Raw genomic sequence first — 18,214 nt, 5'->3', positions numbered from 1 at the left:
TGAAGTATTTGAGGTGTTAGGTTTTTTTCTTTAAGTAGTACAGCTAGATTGCATATTGCTGGATGCCCAGTTTGCATTAACACAAGTTGACTTTGTTCCAACTGTCAGGAAAAAGTCATCAAGCCCTTGTGGAATATTCCAAACTTTCACCATCAAATTCCGTTTACCACATTCTTCCTTCTAGACAGAGTGCTCCCATGACAACCTCGTGTCTGATGATGTATGTACAGACACTGAGTTTCCCATAAGTTTGTTCTTGATACACCACCAGTGGCACTTTTGATGATCTTTAAAAAATGGGAGAAAACGACTCCTCTTTTTGCTTTTTGTAAGAAGTGTGAATCATTTGCAAAGCATCCTGCCTTAAGTTTTACTCATCTAGAAATATTAAGAGCAATCAAAGATCCATTGTTTTGTTTTGAATGTTATAAAGGAAAGGTGGTGGTTTCTTAAGAGTGTGACTTCTGTTAGGCATACAGTTGGTCTTCACTGCAGAGTCAACTTGTTGCATTTCACCCAAGTACCGTCCAGATGCACCAATCTGATTGTAATTGTGCTTACAGCCCACTGATTGTAAACTGATTATAATTGTGCTTACGGCCCACCATGGACGAAGAGATATTACCTAGGTGTTGCGTATACTTGCAATAAACAGTCCATCTACTTGACAACATCCTTGGAAAGAAATGCAGAGTGTTTTATCCTACTGTATCTCTGGGTATGATTCCAGAAGTCCTAATGCTTTGCCTTGAAAAGCAAAGCTCTAGATTAGATGTGTGTTTCACACAACTGTTAATACCCAAGCTAACTTTACCTGCAGTGCTCAGATAGAGACATTAGGAAGCAAAGGTGTTTCTCCAGTACAGAATTAGCTAGTGTTTATCCAGGGATCAGTTCCTTCCTAATAAAATGTTTAATGTTTAACATTAAATTACTCACTGATGTTTAATGAGTAATACTCTGTTGTCTGTTTGTGTTTTTCACACATTTCAAAACACCTATAATCACACTTGAATCCTGTGTTTGTCTGCTCTGTTTTGCATTGCTATGGTATTGGAAGAGCAGTGCCATAAGGAGTATGCCTGTGCGCCAGTTTGCTGAGAGCAGACATTACTCTTCTAGTTCTGCTGGCTGATCTGTAAAACCTGTGATTTGGCAAAAATGTATCTAAAGAAACTGTTTTAAAGTTTAGCAGTCGGAAAAGAAGAGGAAACAAGAAGAACACAAGAAATTAATTCAGTATGCTGAAAGGTTTTGCTGCCAAATAATTTGGTGTGATCGATGTTATAAGTTCCAAATGGAGTTACTTACTGCTTTTACACACAGCATTGATGTCATATTACTGTTACAAACAGCAGCTCTGTGCTGGGGTGCTCAAATCCCACATGCATTCATGGATCAGCCAAGTAAAAACATGGTGTTTCCCCGAGGAAATCTATCCCAGCATGTGGACTAGTAAAGCACTATTGAGGATGCAGCTGCCTATGTAGGGCTTTGTACAGATGACCCTCCCTCTGTGCTGGGATACCTCAAGCTGTAATTTTTTAGTAGAGGCACATCTTTAATGCGTGAGTGTCAAGTAATTTCTTTTGAAAAGTTAGAATTTTCTCAGTTAGAGCTATCTTGAAGATCTGCTACTGTCTTTACAGACCTAAATGTTTGGTGGATTTTTCTTACAGTTTGGCTTAACTTCTTCAACAGTTTATGGCTGCTTCTGCCCAGTTATTTTCCATTAGACTTAAAGTCTCTCTCTGCATGCAGAGCACAGAAAAAAAAAAACCCCTGACAGCTGTGTTCTATTCTCTTCCACTTCTCAGTTCACCAGGTTGCATTTTAAATGCAAAGCTGGCTTATTCTCAGTGTGGACAAAAATGCTGCTATGTTATTTTCACCTTTGGGGGTTTTTTTCTGTATGCAATTGTTTTGGTGTTTCCTCTTCTGATTATTTAAAACAAATTGGATCAAGGATAAAGGTTGGAAGACTGTATTAGACTGTATTACTTCTACAGCTGTATTAAATGTCATCTTAGGAGACAAATTTGTGTGATAAGCAGCAAACTTAAATTACTTTAAGGCAGCCATGCTGCAGGAGGAGGATAGTGGAATGCTCCCTGCTAGTATTTTTTATTGTTTTTTATTTTCATTCATTATCATTCACCCTTTTTAAACTTTAGGGCTGTCATTTCTGCAAAGAGAGATTCAATGCTTTTTGAGACCAATATGCTTTACTCCTGAGAACAGATGAAGGTATTTTATTCAAGCACCAAATTAATTACTTCTATGCAGAAGAAAGTTCATCAAAGTGTGGTGTTATTTATTTTTATTTTACTTCTTTACCATCTCAGCAAGCACTGCAGTTGTGTGCTACATGTCTGATTTATGAATGTCTTACAGAAAATCAGTAACTAGCCTTTCCTCTAGCCTGAGGGATTTCAGCAGTTTCAGCTACGTAGTGAGCCTGTGAGAAATTGCTCTGCCTGCACTTGGTGTTGCAGAACTTGACAGTGGTTTGATTTTTGGCTTTGCTAATACAGAAATTTTTGCCAATGCTCTCAGTGTCTATCAATTTTCCTAATTCCACGTGGTTATTTCCTGCCTGGAGTGAGGTAGACTATTTAATGAAGATTTCTTCTGGTTTATCATTTCTGCTAGCCAAGGTTTAAAAAGACTTGGTAGGAAAAAGGGATGCACACTGAATGCTTATCTTGCTGGTTATAGTTGGCGTTTCTGAATATCTGTTGGAATCCTCCTGTGGAGGCACAGCTTGCATATGTAGATGAATCTGTAGTAGCCACTTTGTTATCATTCCCTTTCTAGTTAACATGCTGTACTTTACTGCGTATTTATCACCTGTAACGTCAGCATATGTGGTATTTCTGTAAGACTGGGTTTACGGGGATTTGGTAGTTAGAATGGAGTAGCTGTGATACAGCAGAGAGTTTGGCGTCATTTGAGCGCCATGGTGGCACCATGTATAAATGATTTCCTCCTTTTTATTTTGCCATTAACAATGAGCTTCAGCTGCTGAGCTGTGAGTGTTGGAGAGTGCTGCAGATCAGAATGCTCAGAGGCCTCCCTGCATCCTCAGCTTTGCGTGCACAATTGTACATGCCATAGATGGAAACTGAACATCTGATTACTCTATAAGATTTGTTAACAGAGATTTAAAGCCTGTTTAGCCTTTGATTGAAAAGTGCTTTCTGTGTGATTTCAAATCTGCTTTTGCTCTTCTCCTCAGGTCCTTTCACAGATGTTGTCACTACAAACCTGAAACTCGGCAATCCTACAGACAGAAATGTGTGCTTCAAAGTTAAGACCACAGCACCACGTAGATACTGTGTAAGGCCTAACAGTGGAATTATCGATGCAGGAACATCAATTAATGTTTCTGGTAAGCGATTCAAGCAGTTTTCTGGTGACTGAAAATAGTTTCTTCTAATCAATTATTTCTTGGAATGCTTTGCAATCTGAAAGTATTTTGTCGAATGTTCATAAAAGCAAGAGGTAGTGTTTCATGGAGAAGCAGCCATTTCATATTACATCCATTATGTGTGATCTAGCAATATTAGGTTTTATATCTTATTTTGGAGGAGAAAAAATGGGAGAAATACATAAATGATCTAGTCTCTGATGAACCTTAGGCAGTCCTGCTGCCACCCCGCCCTCCCCGAGGGATTATTTTTGTACTCTTAGTTTTTTGCCAGCTTAACTTCCTGAAGCAGCTCAGGCAGGGTCAGGCGAGTGCTTGGATGAGTGCGTGGAGGGGACGGTAAAATTGAGGAACTGCAGCCATGCTGCTTCAGGCTGGTGCTGGCTGTTGCCAAACTGCCTAATATAACAATAATGAAAACATTTACTTACAAACCATGCTTGTTTTGTGTTCCTAGAAGATGCAATATGCTCTGGTGTTAGAAATGTCAAGTGACTAAATCTTTGCTGTTCCATAGGAAAAGTTAATGATTTTCTTTGATGAGTCAGTAGCTCTCGACTTGCCTAAGTTTGGTAATGGAAAAGCCAAGGAGTGGCTTACTTTGAAAGCATAAAGAGCTGAGTATTTCCAATAAACAGCATGTCTGTATATTACTGACTTACTGATGATACACACTTTCAGGCAGTGTCTTTTCTCAATGACTTCTCTGATCCATGTTTTTAATGAAGAATTCTGTCAAAGCACGTAGTAGTGGCATACTGCATAAAGAAGTCTGATGTTTTAGTTAAGAAAATTACTTATGCAAACATGCAGATTTGTTTCAGTGTTTTTAATAAATTGTAATAGTGTCCTCTGATAAGATAAATTACTTACTGATAGGTTACATGGTTTGTCCTTAGTCTCCTACCAAATTTGTCTGGCCTGTAATAAACAATTTTGGGAGTTCAAACTACTGCTCTTTAAAAAAAAAGAAATCAAAATTTAAAATTCAAGATTTATTTTTACATAATTATGTGAAAATGTTTAAACACTTCACCCTTGGAAAGCTTGCTTCAACAAAATAAAAATTGATCCCCAAAGTGCTTTGCACTGTAACATTAAGAGTTTCTAATCCTGTAAGACTTCTTGTGCGTGCCTGCGTTTGTTCGCTCATTGATTTTGTTGTCTTTTAAGATTTCTATTGTGTCAAATTGAGCATGCATGTGATTGCAGAATTGTTCCTTGCATGCAACTCTGGGGAAAGTCAGAATGAGGAGATAGCCAGTGTAATGTGGTAGCTGTGAGAGGGGCAGGCAGAGCACTTCTGCTTCAGAAGAATACTAGCACGTATCCAGTAAGCTCTGAAATGACTAATATGTAAATCAAAAAGCTCTCTAGAGAGAAATTGAGAATTTTAAAACTCAGGACAATTCTCAAGTAAAGCTGTCTGTCATCTCTGCTAGCTGCAGGCAAGCATATTAAAGGCATAGAAATCAATGAAGTGATAATGAAAATTAGCATGGTTTCTAGCTACAAATTATCTTCATGCTATAAAGATGTGGATTCTTTTCATCTTTCAGACAAACTTTAGAAATTAAAAGGGCACATACCATACTTTTAAAATGTCTTGATCTCAACAGGGAGTGTTTATTCTGAAACTTCTGCTCATGGTGACCTTTCACTCTGCCTTGAGCAGAATATAGTATAAAAGAACATTGTATGGACCATCTTACATTTTGCTACCAGCATGCCTACATCTTACTTGCTTTTTCAGCTTGAATCTTCCCAGCAGCACACCATATAGCATACAATGCCCAAGACCTGACTTAAAGTATCCCATTATGAGATTGCTGTGCCAACTCTAAGCTATGTTTTGCTCTTGCTTATGTAGCTTTGCAAAATTTCCCTTTTCTGATAACGTTATTTATAGTGATTTATGATTCAGTTAGTTTTGCAAATGGCAGCATCTAATCGCAAGTTTGCATTTATGTTCTACCTATTTTGGTGTTGATAACTTGGTAATAATAAATAACAATCCCAACATATTTTAAAATGTGGGCAGTAGACATTCATTGTTCTTTAGGCAATCAATTAAGGCAAATTTATAGGTAGACATGTTAGAGGATTTTGGGGTTATTAATGCTAGTTCTTTATTTCCTAAAACATTGTAAACTGAAGCTGTCTTTCTCTTGTGCTGTGATTCAGTTTCTCTTGTATATATAGTGCTCCAGGTAGCATCTTTAAACCATGCATGAGATGGAATTTTGGACTTGAAGATGGCAGTGTCTCTGGTTCTGGTTAGCAGAAGGGCTCTTTTGGATGAGGAGATCAAAGAGGGGACTTCCATTAACTGACAGAACAGAATTGTTTTTGAGTTCACAGAAAGGGGGGAGACGTATTTAACCTTTACTTGTGAGTGATGTTGCTTAAGAACAGAGGGCTGATTTTGGAGTTAATGAAGTGAAAAGAGAATGGAATTTGTTTCTTTGCCTCTGAATCAGTTATTTTTCAGTCATGTAATTAAAGTCTTGCATCAGGCATAAAAATAGGACTTGCATAAATTGGACTTGAATTTTGTCCAAACTTAGTGAAAATACAATTGATGAGGAAGTATTAGAATATAGTTAATTCAGTAATAAGTTCCAAACTTAAACTAATTGGACTGTATTTACTGTATGCAATCTGTCCTCTTGAGAATTGCTGACTGGCTTTAACACAGCCACTTGGTGGTACTGCACGTTGTCTCCCCCCAAAATTGATGCCTAAGTGTAATGGCATGAGCCTCTGGAATCATTTATTAGTTTCTCAGAATATTACTGATTGAAGCTGAGTTTAGGGCAACTGTGTCTTCCTTGCACTGTAATGGGTGGATGCCTTTGTTACAGACCTGTAAAACTATATTACTTTGATATATGAGAAACTGTTCTGCCCTAAGATGGAAGCAGCAGTCAGGATATTATTCCACTTTATTTCATACTAGTATGATGGCTCATTTAAAACATAAAATGTTAGAAAAATAAAGCTTGCTTTATTCTAGTGGAGTCTCAAGTACTGACTTCTTACGCTGTATCACAGCTTTTCCTAAATATCAGCATTTAAGGCCCTGTCAGCATGCACTGCTTGCTGTGATATCAGGTTTATAGCCCATATTTTCACCTCTTATATAATGGCATGTAATTTTAACAGCTGAGTTTATGTAACTGTCGGGAAGTGTGCATGCTGTCATCTGATTTCATTGCATTTGGTATGAAATATTGTGAAGAGTATTTGTACGCATTCCATTTTTGTTAAATGTGTCTTACTTCAACAAAGATACCTGATTTTGTGGCTTCCAAGAGATTCAAATCTAAATAAAAAGCATGAGTGGATGATGAGTCTGCAGATAGGTGTATAATGGGGGAGAGAGGAAGTACAGATGGTACCATCTGTGCACAGTGTCCCGCTGAAGAGAGCAGTCTGAACATGCTTCCTAAAAATGGGAAGAAGCTGAAGTTAGGTTGTGCTGTTGAATATCCTTGAGGCAGATTTTTAGTCTTTTGTAAACTTGCCTGACTTGGAAAAGGCAGTTTGCATTCCACTCAGGAGGGTGCTTCTGCAGCTGCTGCTTTCTTTGGATGCAATGGATCTGCCCCTTTCAGCAAGACACAGCTCATGTCCATCCTCTACTGCAGTCCCCGACTCCCTGAGCCATTGTCACTGCTATGAGCTGTTCCCTTGGGCCTCTCAGGACTATGTAGCAATTGCCAAGATTTTGTGTGGTTTTGTCCACTTGCTTTAGAAGAGTCTATGTTCACAGATTCAGCATTTCAAGTATTACTGAAATATTTACAGAAAGAACTATGTAAACATGGAACAGATGTGAAGTGATGCAGTGGATTTTATCTGTTTCTGGAGATGTGAGCATCCTTTGCTCACCTCTGGCAGAGCTTATCAAATTGCACAGCGATCTTGAGGCTTGCTTCTGTAGCTGGTTGGGGTATTTTGACATAAGTGTGGTTGATTTGATCTATCCAGAACATAACGAATGTCATGCAGTGCCATTGGGAAAAATTATCAATAAAGCTAGAAAGGAAAAATAGATTTGCAGACAATTGAATGAGCTACTTGAGAGTAAACAGTGGTGTGGGGGATGGAATTGTAATTGCATGAAGTTACTAGTGATGTTTCTTGAGAACTATTCTTGGTGTTAATCTTGTTTAATGCTTTTATAAGCAATTCTGGCACAATGGATACACTAAAAACCCTGATCATAGTGTGAAGTTGGGAGGCTGAAGATAGGCAGCAGAACTGGGTGTCCTTGAAGGCTACAGTAAGAGAAAGAGGATGAGTTTCAACAGAAAAATCTGCAAAATCGTGTACTTGGAGAATAAAATACTCCTGCTGTAATTGGAGGCTTGTTAAGTGAAAGGAGCTGGCTAGGGGGTGACCAAGATGCTGAAATTAATAACGTGATTGTGAATAAAGTAAATGGAGTTTGTGCAAACAGGCTGGATAATGGAATGGGTAAGAGGGTATAAATGCTACTAAGGCACCAGTAAAATTTCCTGGATGTATAATTAGAGTAGCTTGTACAGAGGAGTTGAAGCTCGAACAGGTGCAGAGGATGAATGGGGAGCCTAGGCCAGAGACACCCACTGAGTCTCGCATATTCAGTTTACCAGAAGGCCAAGCATCAGCTGTGATTGATGTCTTAGAGTGCACCAGAAGTAAATGACTCTTCCCCTTCTTTGATATTTAAGCATAAGGGCAGTATTGGTCCAGTACCAAGTAAACAGGCCATTAATAAATTTAGATGGAAACTAGAGGAAGTTATCTGAGCAGGGAGACTTTTCTGTTCCTTCTGCTTTTGGAAGAGAGTGCTAGATCCTAGCAGGAATTATGGGTAGAGTTTTGCCTTCTTCCATATTCCTTGCTTCAAATATCCTCTGTTCCTTGAGAAAGCAGGTTTAGTCTGAGAAAGACACAAGGGTTTGGTGCTTCTGACATTGTTATTAACTTTGCCAGTAAAGTGTTCTAGGAAAAGGAGAAAGCATATTAGGTTGTCACTGCCTCTCTTTCACTGTCTATAGAGGGCTTTGGTAAAATATGGGGAGTGCAGCAGAAATGTTTGAGAAAACCAGTATCTATTTCTTTGGAAACACTTCAGAACAGGAACATAAGGTTGATCTTTCATATTCGAATTTCAGGAGACAGCAGCTAATAAATACAAGCTGCGTTATTCCTCATTGCATTGATCTCTCCATGACTGTGCAGTTTTTGTGGTAGAACACTTCTGGTGTTTTAGCCATGGGGTGATCAGTTTAGAAAGTGGTTAAATCTGTGTCTCAGCTGAATGGGTGCTAGTGCTAGTAGTAAACTTGAAAATTGTATTAATCATTTTGTTTCTTAGAACTCTGGGTTCTGATGAAAACTGATCAGAAAGTTTTGACAAGATGAGATGACTGATTTGATAAGGTGGTTTGTAGGAACATGGGCTTTTCACATAGTTCTTGCTTAAGATACGGGCTTTCCAGTCAAAACAAAGGAGCCACATTGACAGCAGCAAATTCTCCAGTGATGAGGGCAGTTACATAGGACTGATCTATCATTGAAACCCAAAACAGAGTGCAGAGAAATGTCAAAAGGTGGTGATTTCCTCTTGAACAAAGAATAGTTTTTTGAGTGTCCTGTCTGGCTTACGTTTGCTGAATAATTTGTGTCAATGTGGCTCTCATGTATTGATCTAAAAATACAAGTGCTAACGTTTGTGCTGTCAAGTCCCCTCTAGCTGCTTGCTCCTATGATTCAGTGAATGGAATTGAGAGCAGCAATCATTTGACGTTCAAGAATGGCTTCAGCACTGTCACTTGGGAAATAATGATTTTCAAATGAGCTTATTAGTTACACTCACCAAAGCAAACTGATAAAACTGGAGATCTGGAGAAGTTCTATAAACGGTGGATAGTTTTGCCGACTCAGTTGGATCTTTTTCATTATGAAGATTTGAAGTCAGTTCGGTGTCTACTACAGGGGAGAAAAAATTACCCTACTGCTTTTCAGTGATGTATCATGCAACGTTGAAATACATGTTTTTACAGTGCAGTCACTTCTCTTTGGAAAAGTATTTTTAAAAGTAGCTTGTTAATTTGCAAAGATTGATTTTGAACAAGTATTTGATTACTGCAAGGTGAGTTATACATGTATGATTTTTAAAGCACCTCATCTGAGAGAATTTGCTGTCTTCCTTCTCTTCAGACTTTAAAAGGCATGTGGTTGTTGATAGCCACAGATTGTGTGCATAATAAAGATGGCACAGCCATAACATGCTCTGCCCATTGGAGGAGCCAAATTGGTTTGACTTGCCTTCATTTTCAATAAATGGGATCCTTGGATACCACTTTTATATGACAAATCCCTGCAATTAGTGCGTATGAATTTGGGCATATACTGTTAATAGCACTGGTATTTGAATGTAATCCTAATTCTTGAACTGCTCCCTTTCTTTAGTGATGGAATTGAGGGGCTGAAGTAGCCCTATGGGTCGTAAAATGTAAATTTTCAAACTGTACACCATTTTTTATGCTGGCAGTAATTGCAGTAGATGCAAGCTTCAGTTAAAATTTGAGGGGGCGATAGCTTTTTGCAATATCTAATAACATGTTTGTGTAAACTGCTTTGCTTATTTTCACATATATTTTGTCTTATATTGAAGCCAAACCCGTGTTTATAAATGTCACAGTGTCTTAATATCCAGGTATCGTTTGCAAAGTGTAGGGATTCTAAGCAACCACTGTGGTTAAAGAATATTCCATGTAAATATAATGCATAACTCTCCCTCTTTAAGTTACTCTAACAGGATTGTTCTTTACCCATAAAGAAAAGCCATGGAAATTCCTAATATTAAATACATTTGTAAAAAATACTTTTAAAAAGGCACACACCCTGCCCAAACCTGCTCTTCTTTGTGCTCTGCCCCCTGAACAAAGTCGCTTTCTGGAATGGTGGTGGTTTTTGAATGTGCAGAAACACATTTCTTGTATACCTTTCAGAGGCCAAGTTTATATCTTTCGGCAACTTATTTTTGGAAGAAATACTTGTGCTTGATAAAACAAATACCATGAGACTCTAAACTTTGTAGAGGAAATTTCCATTCTGAGACTTGAACATCGAGGTTTAAAATATTTGACTTTAGCTCAGTAGCTTTTCTCAGGAACCATTAGCAATACTGTGTATGCAGCTAATTAAAATGCCAGCTTGTTACTTCTATCCCAAGGATAGAGGAAGAAAAATGGATGCTTTCGTTGGGAATTTTTCCCTATTATTCTATTTTACTGTAAGTTTTTCCCCATTATCTTATTTACTATGAATTACTATGATTATCTCTCTGTAGATTTGTATGGAGTATTCTCTAGAGACCAGCATTTTCAAAATTCTCAAGAGAAGACTCTAGACAGACTGAAGAAGATTGTTTCTCTTATCCTTTGAAATTTTGTTTTAAAGTGGGGTTCCTGATCTCAGCTGCTTTGGTCATAACGGACATAGAACATGAAACCATTTAAATGTTTTACTTCTCAAACCTGGTAACTACATCATCAGTGCATGACTCTGCATCAGAGCAATGTTAACGTCACGTGTTTTGGCATTTTTCTTGCAGTGATGCTACAACCTTTTGACTATGACCCTAATGAGAAAAGTAAACACAAGTTTATGGTTCAGTCTATGTTTGCTCCCGCTGATACTTCAGATATGGAAGCAGTAGTAAGTATTCAAATTCATTAAATTGGATTTCTTTCTGACTGTATAATTTTATAAGACCTTTTACTGCATTGCATAAGGACTGTTGTCAAACCTCATTGGAATGATCCTTAAAGACTTTGCCAGATTTTCATCTCTGTGCAAGGTGTTTTCAGTTCATTTCAAGCCCCAGGAATCTACATTGAAAGACACGGTTCATGTCTGTGGTAGCTTCTTTGGGATGCTGCTGCCATGGGATGCCAAGCCATGAAATAGATGTAAAGTAGTTGTAATATTTTATTTTTTTTAGATATTGTGTTTTAGAAAGGCCAACTTGAACTGGATGTTCTAAGTATATATAGGATATATTATAAATCTGTGGCATCTTTTCTATTTTATGCCTCTACTCTCAGTCTTGAGTCTTCCCTTGAGCAGCTCCTTTTCCCAGCAAGAAACAGGAGAATAATTTACAAGTATATTCTTTTTCTTTATTCCTCCCTGTGTCTATTATGGCTTAGGTAAATCAAAGTCCCTCATAGATCATATTTTTTCCTATGGGCTTGAGAGTGTTTGTATGCATGCATATTGCTTAAACAAAAAACCCAACCCCAACAAAAGGTCAGAGTATATATCACGGCTGTTTTACAGTAGTCTTCACAACATGTATCTTCTGAATAGCTTTTTAGAGCTGTGGCACCCTGCAGGTTAAAGAATTTCCTTTCTGTAGGAGATAGATGGATTCATGTCTTCAGCGTAAGATCTGGAGGGAGAAACAGCAGTAGTAATAAAACATCTGCATCACTGGAAGGATAAGTCAATCTGCCTCTTCTGCTAGCAGAGAATGATTTTTAGGACCTGGATGGCTCTTTCAGTTTTCCGGAGCAATCCAAACCTATATGGTTTCTTTTCCTATAACACTTGAGCAGTTCTGTTTTGTTGCCAGTCTCCAGATCTCTTCCTATTCTGGATAAACAGGTGAGACAAATTACTGGAGTACTATAAAGCTTTCAACACTTCACAGGCAGCCAACAAGTTTGAAATAAGAGTTCTTACTTCAGCCACAGAAGAGCTGAAGTACGTTTCAGCTATTTAGGATGAATCAAATACTTCTTTAGGTTGCACAGGGGTGAGCCATAATTTGACACCTACTGAGCAATACCACACTACCAGAAGTATGATCAAAATGAAGAGAAGCATGTGAGAACTCCAGGACATAAGTATGGACACTTCTTGCTGTATATCACTACTATGAATCAAGATTTTCAGCTCAAGATTGCAGCTGATATGAAGCAAAGATTTATAACTGTTAATCCCTATTAAAAATGTTGGAGGGAAACTTTTTATGGTAAACTCCCTAGTTGAAGGGGAGAGAGGATGAGAGGGGAAGTTGTCCCTTTCTAAATGTAGTATATCTGTTATTGTTTAGACACTGGTGCTGGAAAACAAGGAGGGGAAAGAACAGTCCTGTAGTTAGCCATATGAAATGTGAAAAGCTTGAATAGGAGCATCACTGAGCAAAGACTTCACAACTGACATTGTGACCAACGGTTGTTTGTTATCTTTCCTTTTGGATGCATCCCTCTTTTTTTTTTTTTTTCTGTAAATCAGATCCATAGCTCCCCCTATCCATGCCACTTCTTCTTACACAGTTCCTAGTTCCGTCATAAATTACCTGTGTTAAGTTTCAGATTATTTAGAATGATTTCCTTCATAGTGTCTATTCTTTCTTTACAGTAACACTCATTTATGCATTTGGTTTCATTTTTCATCATGTAGGTGGTTAATGGTAGCATGACTAACACCTGTGGGGATTTTCCTGAGTAAGGTGATGTGATTAGTTTAAATAACACACTGCATTTTCCATCTGCTTTACTATACTGATATGTTTAATATTAAATTGATATTAAATTCTTCCAGTGGAAAGAAGCAAAACCAGAAGAACTCATGGATTCGAAACTTAGGTGTGTGTTTGAGCTACCAGCGGAAAATGATAAGCCTGTGAGTATTTTCAGATGCACATAGAGTGTTTTCACTTAATACCACAGTAAATCATGTAAAATGGCATGTTTAAAGAGACAGCTATGTAAGCAAAAGACAGAACCGCCTGGATGGCATGACCCTTTGCAAACACAGTGTAAACCATTTAAAATCTTAGTGATGCACATTGTAACTAGCACCTAACCTGAACAGTGTCAGTGCAACACAAGCACAGATAAATGTTTCGAGTTCATCCATTTTCATTTAGTGAAAGATCACAGGATAAAGAGTGTTTCAAAATTGGAAAGATGCCGATTGGTCATCAAGAGTTTATACTGAAGCAGTTATCATTGCCAGCAATATAAATTTGCCTGTTTAACACTCTGCTTTGCTTCTTTAGCACAACACTGATTTTAGCAAGTAAATTTGTAGAAAGCTAGTAAGGAAGACACAAATGCAGTTAGGGATCAGATGGCAATTAGCAGGTGTATTCTTGTGGGATCCTTTTTTTGTTAGGGTAACGAATACGTACATTTCTAATAGAAGTATGTATTGTCAGGTATAGAACTGATAAAGGATTGAATAAACTGAAAAGTGTTTCTTAATATTCAGGTATTGAAGGCACAGTTACTCACCTTGAACTGGACAGCTTGTAATTACAATTATGTACCAGAAGACTGTGCTCCCTTTGGTGAGAGCTAGACAGGCTTGAGACTTGGGCTGAGAGGAATCTCATGAGGTTCTGCAAGGGCAAGTGCAGAGTCCTGCACGTGGGGAGGAACAACCCCATGCACTAGTACAGGCTGGGAGTGACCTGCTGGAGAGCAGCTCTGCAGAGAAGGACCTTAGGAGTTCTGGTGAACAGCAAACTAACCATGAACCAGCAATGTTACTAGTAGTAACAAGATTGGTTTCCTTTATTAATATAAATAAAGTCTTTATGTTAAGACATTGGGTGGGGAGGGAGTGATTTCTTATGAGAGCCAAGCACTTTGCCTTCTAAATACAGAAGATGGAGAGGATTGAAAGGAAAGGGAAGAGGCTTTGAAGGTCTGCACCTTGTTTCCTAACTTGGGTTGCAGGTTCTGCCATCACCACAGAAACACAGAAAGATGGAGAGGTGATAGCCAGCTGTAGGGTGTGAAGAGTGGACTGCAGCAGAGCAGATGGGTACTTTCTAACAATACCTTGGGTCCTGAAGTCAGCTGCTTGTGTTGTGCTTGGGGAAGGAAAGGTGAGGAGAGCACTGGTACTCCATAAGCAGACTGAGCAAATAAGTTCCCATTCATATTGTGGGACATGATCTAAAGATACTTCCTTTTCTGTATTTGCAGAGACTGCAAATTCAGGTCATTCTGTCTGCACTTATTGCTGATCTGGTGTTTTTTGTGAAACAGAAAGGTAGAGTAAAGGTTGCAGAAAGAAAAATGTTGTTTGTTTCTTTTGATACAGGCACGTTTCAGGTGTTCACAGACAATTTTACTTGATTCTCCTCCTGAATATCAGGTGTGTGGTGTGTTGCTGATAACTAACCAAAAATCACTCTGTCCTTTTTTAACAGCATGACATAGAAATAAATAAAATTGTATCCACAACTGCAACAAAGACAGATTCCTCTGTAATGTCTAAATCAATAAGTTCTTCTTTGGATGACAATGAAGTTAAGAAAGTAATGGAAGACTATAAGAGGCTTCAAGTAGAAGTTCAGAGGTTACGGGAGGAGAATAAACAGTTTAAGGTAAAGATACTATTTTTTTTTTTCAGATTTACCCCTTTCCAGAAAAAGAAGCTTCCAACGTAAAGGTTTGGTTACCTGTCTTTGGCACAATATCTTAATACTGCTAATTAATTAAAAGATAACCTAAGTTTCTCTCTTTGAACTGAGAATTATTGAAACTAAAGCTTCCTTTGAAAGAAGTGTACGAGTCATGCAGTCAGAAACTGATTGAGTGGTAACAAATTCCCTCTCTTTCTTTTCCCACCTAATTTTCTCAGTCTCAATTAAGCATTCAGTATTGGATTTGGCCCTGTTCTCTCTAACCGATGGGAGCCTTAGGGTAGTGCTGTGAAAATACTGGTTTAGTAACTGTAGCTATATTATGCTGTTGAAATGACTGCAGTAAAACAGATCAATAGGAAATATACTCCCTGTCATCTTCAGCACATCACTCTGCAATCAAGTAATTGAGAAACTTTCATCACCGTGCTGAAAAACTATTTTTACAGTAGTTTCATAAACATGAAGTTTCATAGATAAGAGCACCAATGAAAATGAGAGTTTTCTGACTATTGGAGCCCAATGAAAGGAACTCTGTTCTGTCAGTTCTGGTGCTGCTTGGCTGGCTGATGCATGAAGAAATCACTTAAACATTTGTAAACCTGCTTTGTTTAACACATACAAATAACATATATATTAGCTGAGACACAACCTTAACTTCTTATGTTCTCTTTTTTTTTTGCAAATCAAATTAAACACTCTACAGCGTGTACCTAGAATTGAGGAAGTCTTAGAGTAATAACTTAGAATGGTGAGCTCATTGTTCCCTTTGTGGAGTGTTAGAAATATCTGCAAAACATCAGAAAACAAGGTTAAATTACTTCCAGCCACCAGGTCCTCTCAATGTCAGGCTACTCACTGGCAAAAGGAAGTTTAAATATTTAAAATGAAAATGTGTTGTTTCTAGCAGTAAGAGGTAAACAACGTCTTACTGTTTACAAAAGTTAGTTGTCCCCCTCCAGACTTAGAGCAGTAGTGAGGTTTCAGGTAGTCTGTGACTTTTAATAACGAAATATTTTGTTAAAAGATGAAATAATGTTTTCCTCCAGAACATTAGGAGCTCCTTTAAATTCAAAAGTGCTAAACACTGATATATGCTGAGCCTTTTGAATTTCACTTACTGACAATTTTTAAGCTTGCAGTAACTTCTATTACAGTTTTATTTCTTGAGTACTTTTTTATGTCTAGACCGAAGGGTTTTGCTTCAGTATCTTATATTTTTGCACTACGATACTGTGTCATATAAAAGCTAACACTGTTGCTTCAGCTGTATACAAGTTAGGTCACAAAGGGCTCATTTTACCATCTCCTGAAGTGTTCTCTCTGTGTGTGTGGAATGGAGTGTGCTAATACACAGCTGTGCTGCACATCAGTTTAGATCAAGATGTGGAGAACATCGTCTCCACTTGAAATGATAATATCCGGTGTTCCGATGTCGTTCTATTTGTCATCTCATACATCTTCAAACCAAGAGAGCTGCCAAACTCATACCCAGAAAATATCCTAATTACTGCCATTAGTTTCATGTCAAAATGTCAGCATTAATATGATGGGAGAAATAGATTTCCCTTCAAACACTGGTAAAATTTGCTTGTGGCATCTAACTGGTGGAATGATGAGTATAATTGCCTTAAAGAATTCCTGTCTGCCTCACTACCCTTTCCTTCACAGGATTATCTAGGAAATAGAGCTCTAAATTAGCTGTAAATTAGCTTTTGCCTGTTTTGTTACACTCAAAATAAATATGATAAGGGTGAATATTAGAAATAGTAGAAATAGTGACTGTATCTTCCTTTAGGAAGAAGATGGACTGCGGATGAGGAAGGCACCTCAGACAAACAACCCAATATCTGCTTCTGCAGCTGCTGTCAAGGACGAAGGGCTCAGCTCCAGACTACTTGCTTTGGTGGTTTTGTTCTTTGTCTTTGGTGTAATTATAGGAAAAATAGCCTTGTAGAGGCAGCATGCTGGAAATTGTAAATTGGTTTGATGGTTCTGCCATATCATTGGATTAAATTTATTCATAACAATGTTTAAAAAAAAATTAATGTATGACATCTCACAGGTCTTGCCTTTAAATTACCCCTGCACAAATACTATGTAACATAACCTAGAAAGTTTAAAGTGTAATATGAGTGAATGAATGAAGAGAATATGCTTCAGTGATGAAAGGGGGAAGAAAATAATGATTTAACACTACAATGGAATATTGTGTCTGTCATTTTAAACATTCTTAGACCCTGGTACATGGTGATGGATTACTTCCTTTTTAAAAACCAAAACACCGAAACAAAAGAAGGAAAACCAGAAAAAACTATTCCTCCCCTGCTGGAGCTGGCCCTATTGGATGTTTGGAGCTGGGTTAGGCAGGAGGTGTTGATAACTTCTGTAAAATACTTTAATCTGCCATTCTGCTCATAAATTTAACAGTTTCTATCAGTGTCTTCAACTCTACTCAAGTTACCAATTTCTTGGCACTTCAATGAATCGTGAGAAGCTGAGAAGAATTGTATGTGGCAATGCTGAACGCGCTAGGCATCATTGAGGCATATATTGACTGGTATGACACTCATTTGGAATAAAGGTCAATGCTTTGTTCTCATAAAGGGACCAAGCTACATTGCTGTTGGTTCATTTAGTTGAATTAAAATGTTATTCAGAGATGTTTAATGCATATTTAACTTATTTAATGTATTTCATCTCATGTTTCCTTCTTGTCACAAAATTGACTAATACTATATGGTATGAAAAGGCACCTGTTTAAAGCCAGTGACTAGAACTAAAAATTTGCTGCTGTAGTGATGCAAGATTCTTCTGCCTCCTGATATTTTGGGCACTACACAATTGTTGGGAGTTTTGATCATCTGAACATTGGAGAAACAGTGGTCAGGAAACTGTTTTTGTATGTAAATAAGTCTATCTAGGGGAAAATATTAGTAGTAAACTAGTCCTATGCCGTAAAAGACCAATTCTGTTTGACTATGTAGCATCCTAAAAAAGAACAAAAAAGACAAGAAAAATTAAATAAAGCCCCCAAATTAATGTTTCCTTTGTTACTTTTGTCATGCTCTCACAGTTTTAGAGGTGGGGAGGAAACACTATTCTCTGTCAGGTGTTTATGGCATAAAGGCACTTGCAGCCTTGTTTCAGGATGATTTTTCTTTTTCCAGCCTAATTTTAAAATCAGTCTGAACAACCCCATCACGAGCCTGATACACATGAGCATTGTTCAGAGTAACCATACTGGCTGCTGAGGTACAAGGTAACTTCTCATTTTCCAGTTCAGTTGGGTTCAGCAGTTGGGCTGCTTGATAGCACAATCAAAGAGAGGTTATGGT

General features: G+C 37.9%; 1 protein-coding gene across 2 annotated transcripts in view; it reads left to right on the top strand.

The window, feature by feature from the left end:
• Nucleotides 1-17,918, top strand: part of VAPB (VAMP associated protein B and C) — a 30,916-nt gene extending 12,998 nt beyond the window's left edge. The window contains exons 2-6 of one of the 2 annotated variants that reach the window (XM_062008875.1): nucleotides 3,239-3,391; nucleotides 11,043-11,146; nucleotides 13,040-13,120; nucleotides 14,864-14,902; nucleotides 16,675-17,918. In XM_062008875.1, coding sequence (XP_061864859.1) covers nucleotides 3,239-3,391; nucleotides 11,043-11,146; nucleotides 13,040-13,120; nucleotides 14,864-14,902; nucleotides 16,675-16,833 — 536 coding nt within the window. In that variant the 3' untranslated portion in view covers nucleotides 16,834-17,918. Of the gene's footprint in view, nucleotides 1-3,238; nucleotides 3,392-11,042; nucleotides 11,147-13,039; nucleotides 13,121-14,660; nucleotides 14,838-14,863; nucleotides 14,903-16,674 lie in introns of both variants that reach the window. The other variant, XM_062008874.1, reaches the window with a different exon arrangement.
• Nucleotides 17,919-18,214: the final 296 nt, after the last annotated feature.

The sequence above is a fragment of the Colius striatus genome, chromosome 16 (assembly GCF_028858725.1).
Source record: "Colius striatus isolate bColStr4 chromosome 16, bColStr4.1.hap1, whole genome shotgun sequence".
Lineage (NCBI taxonomy): Eukaryota > Metazoa > Chordata > Aves > Coliiformes > Coliidae > Colius > Colius striatus.
Note: the sequence above shows the minus strand (reverse complement) of the source record. Positions and strands in the feature narration are given on the sequence as shown.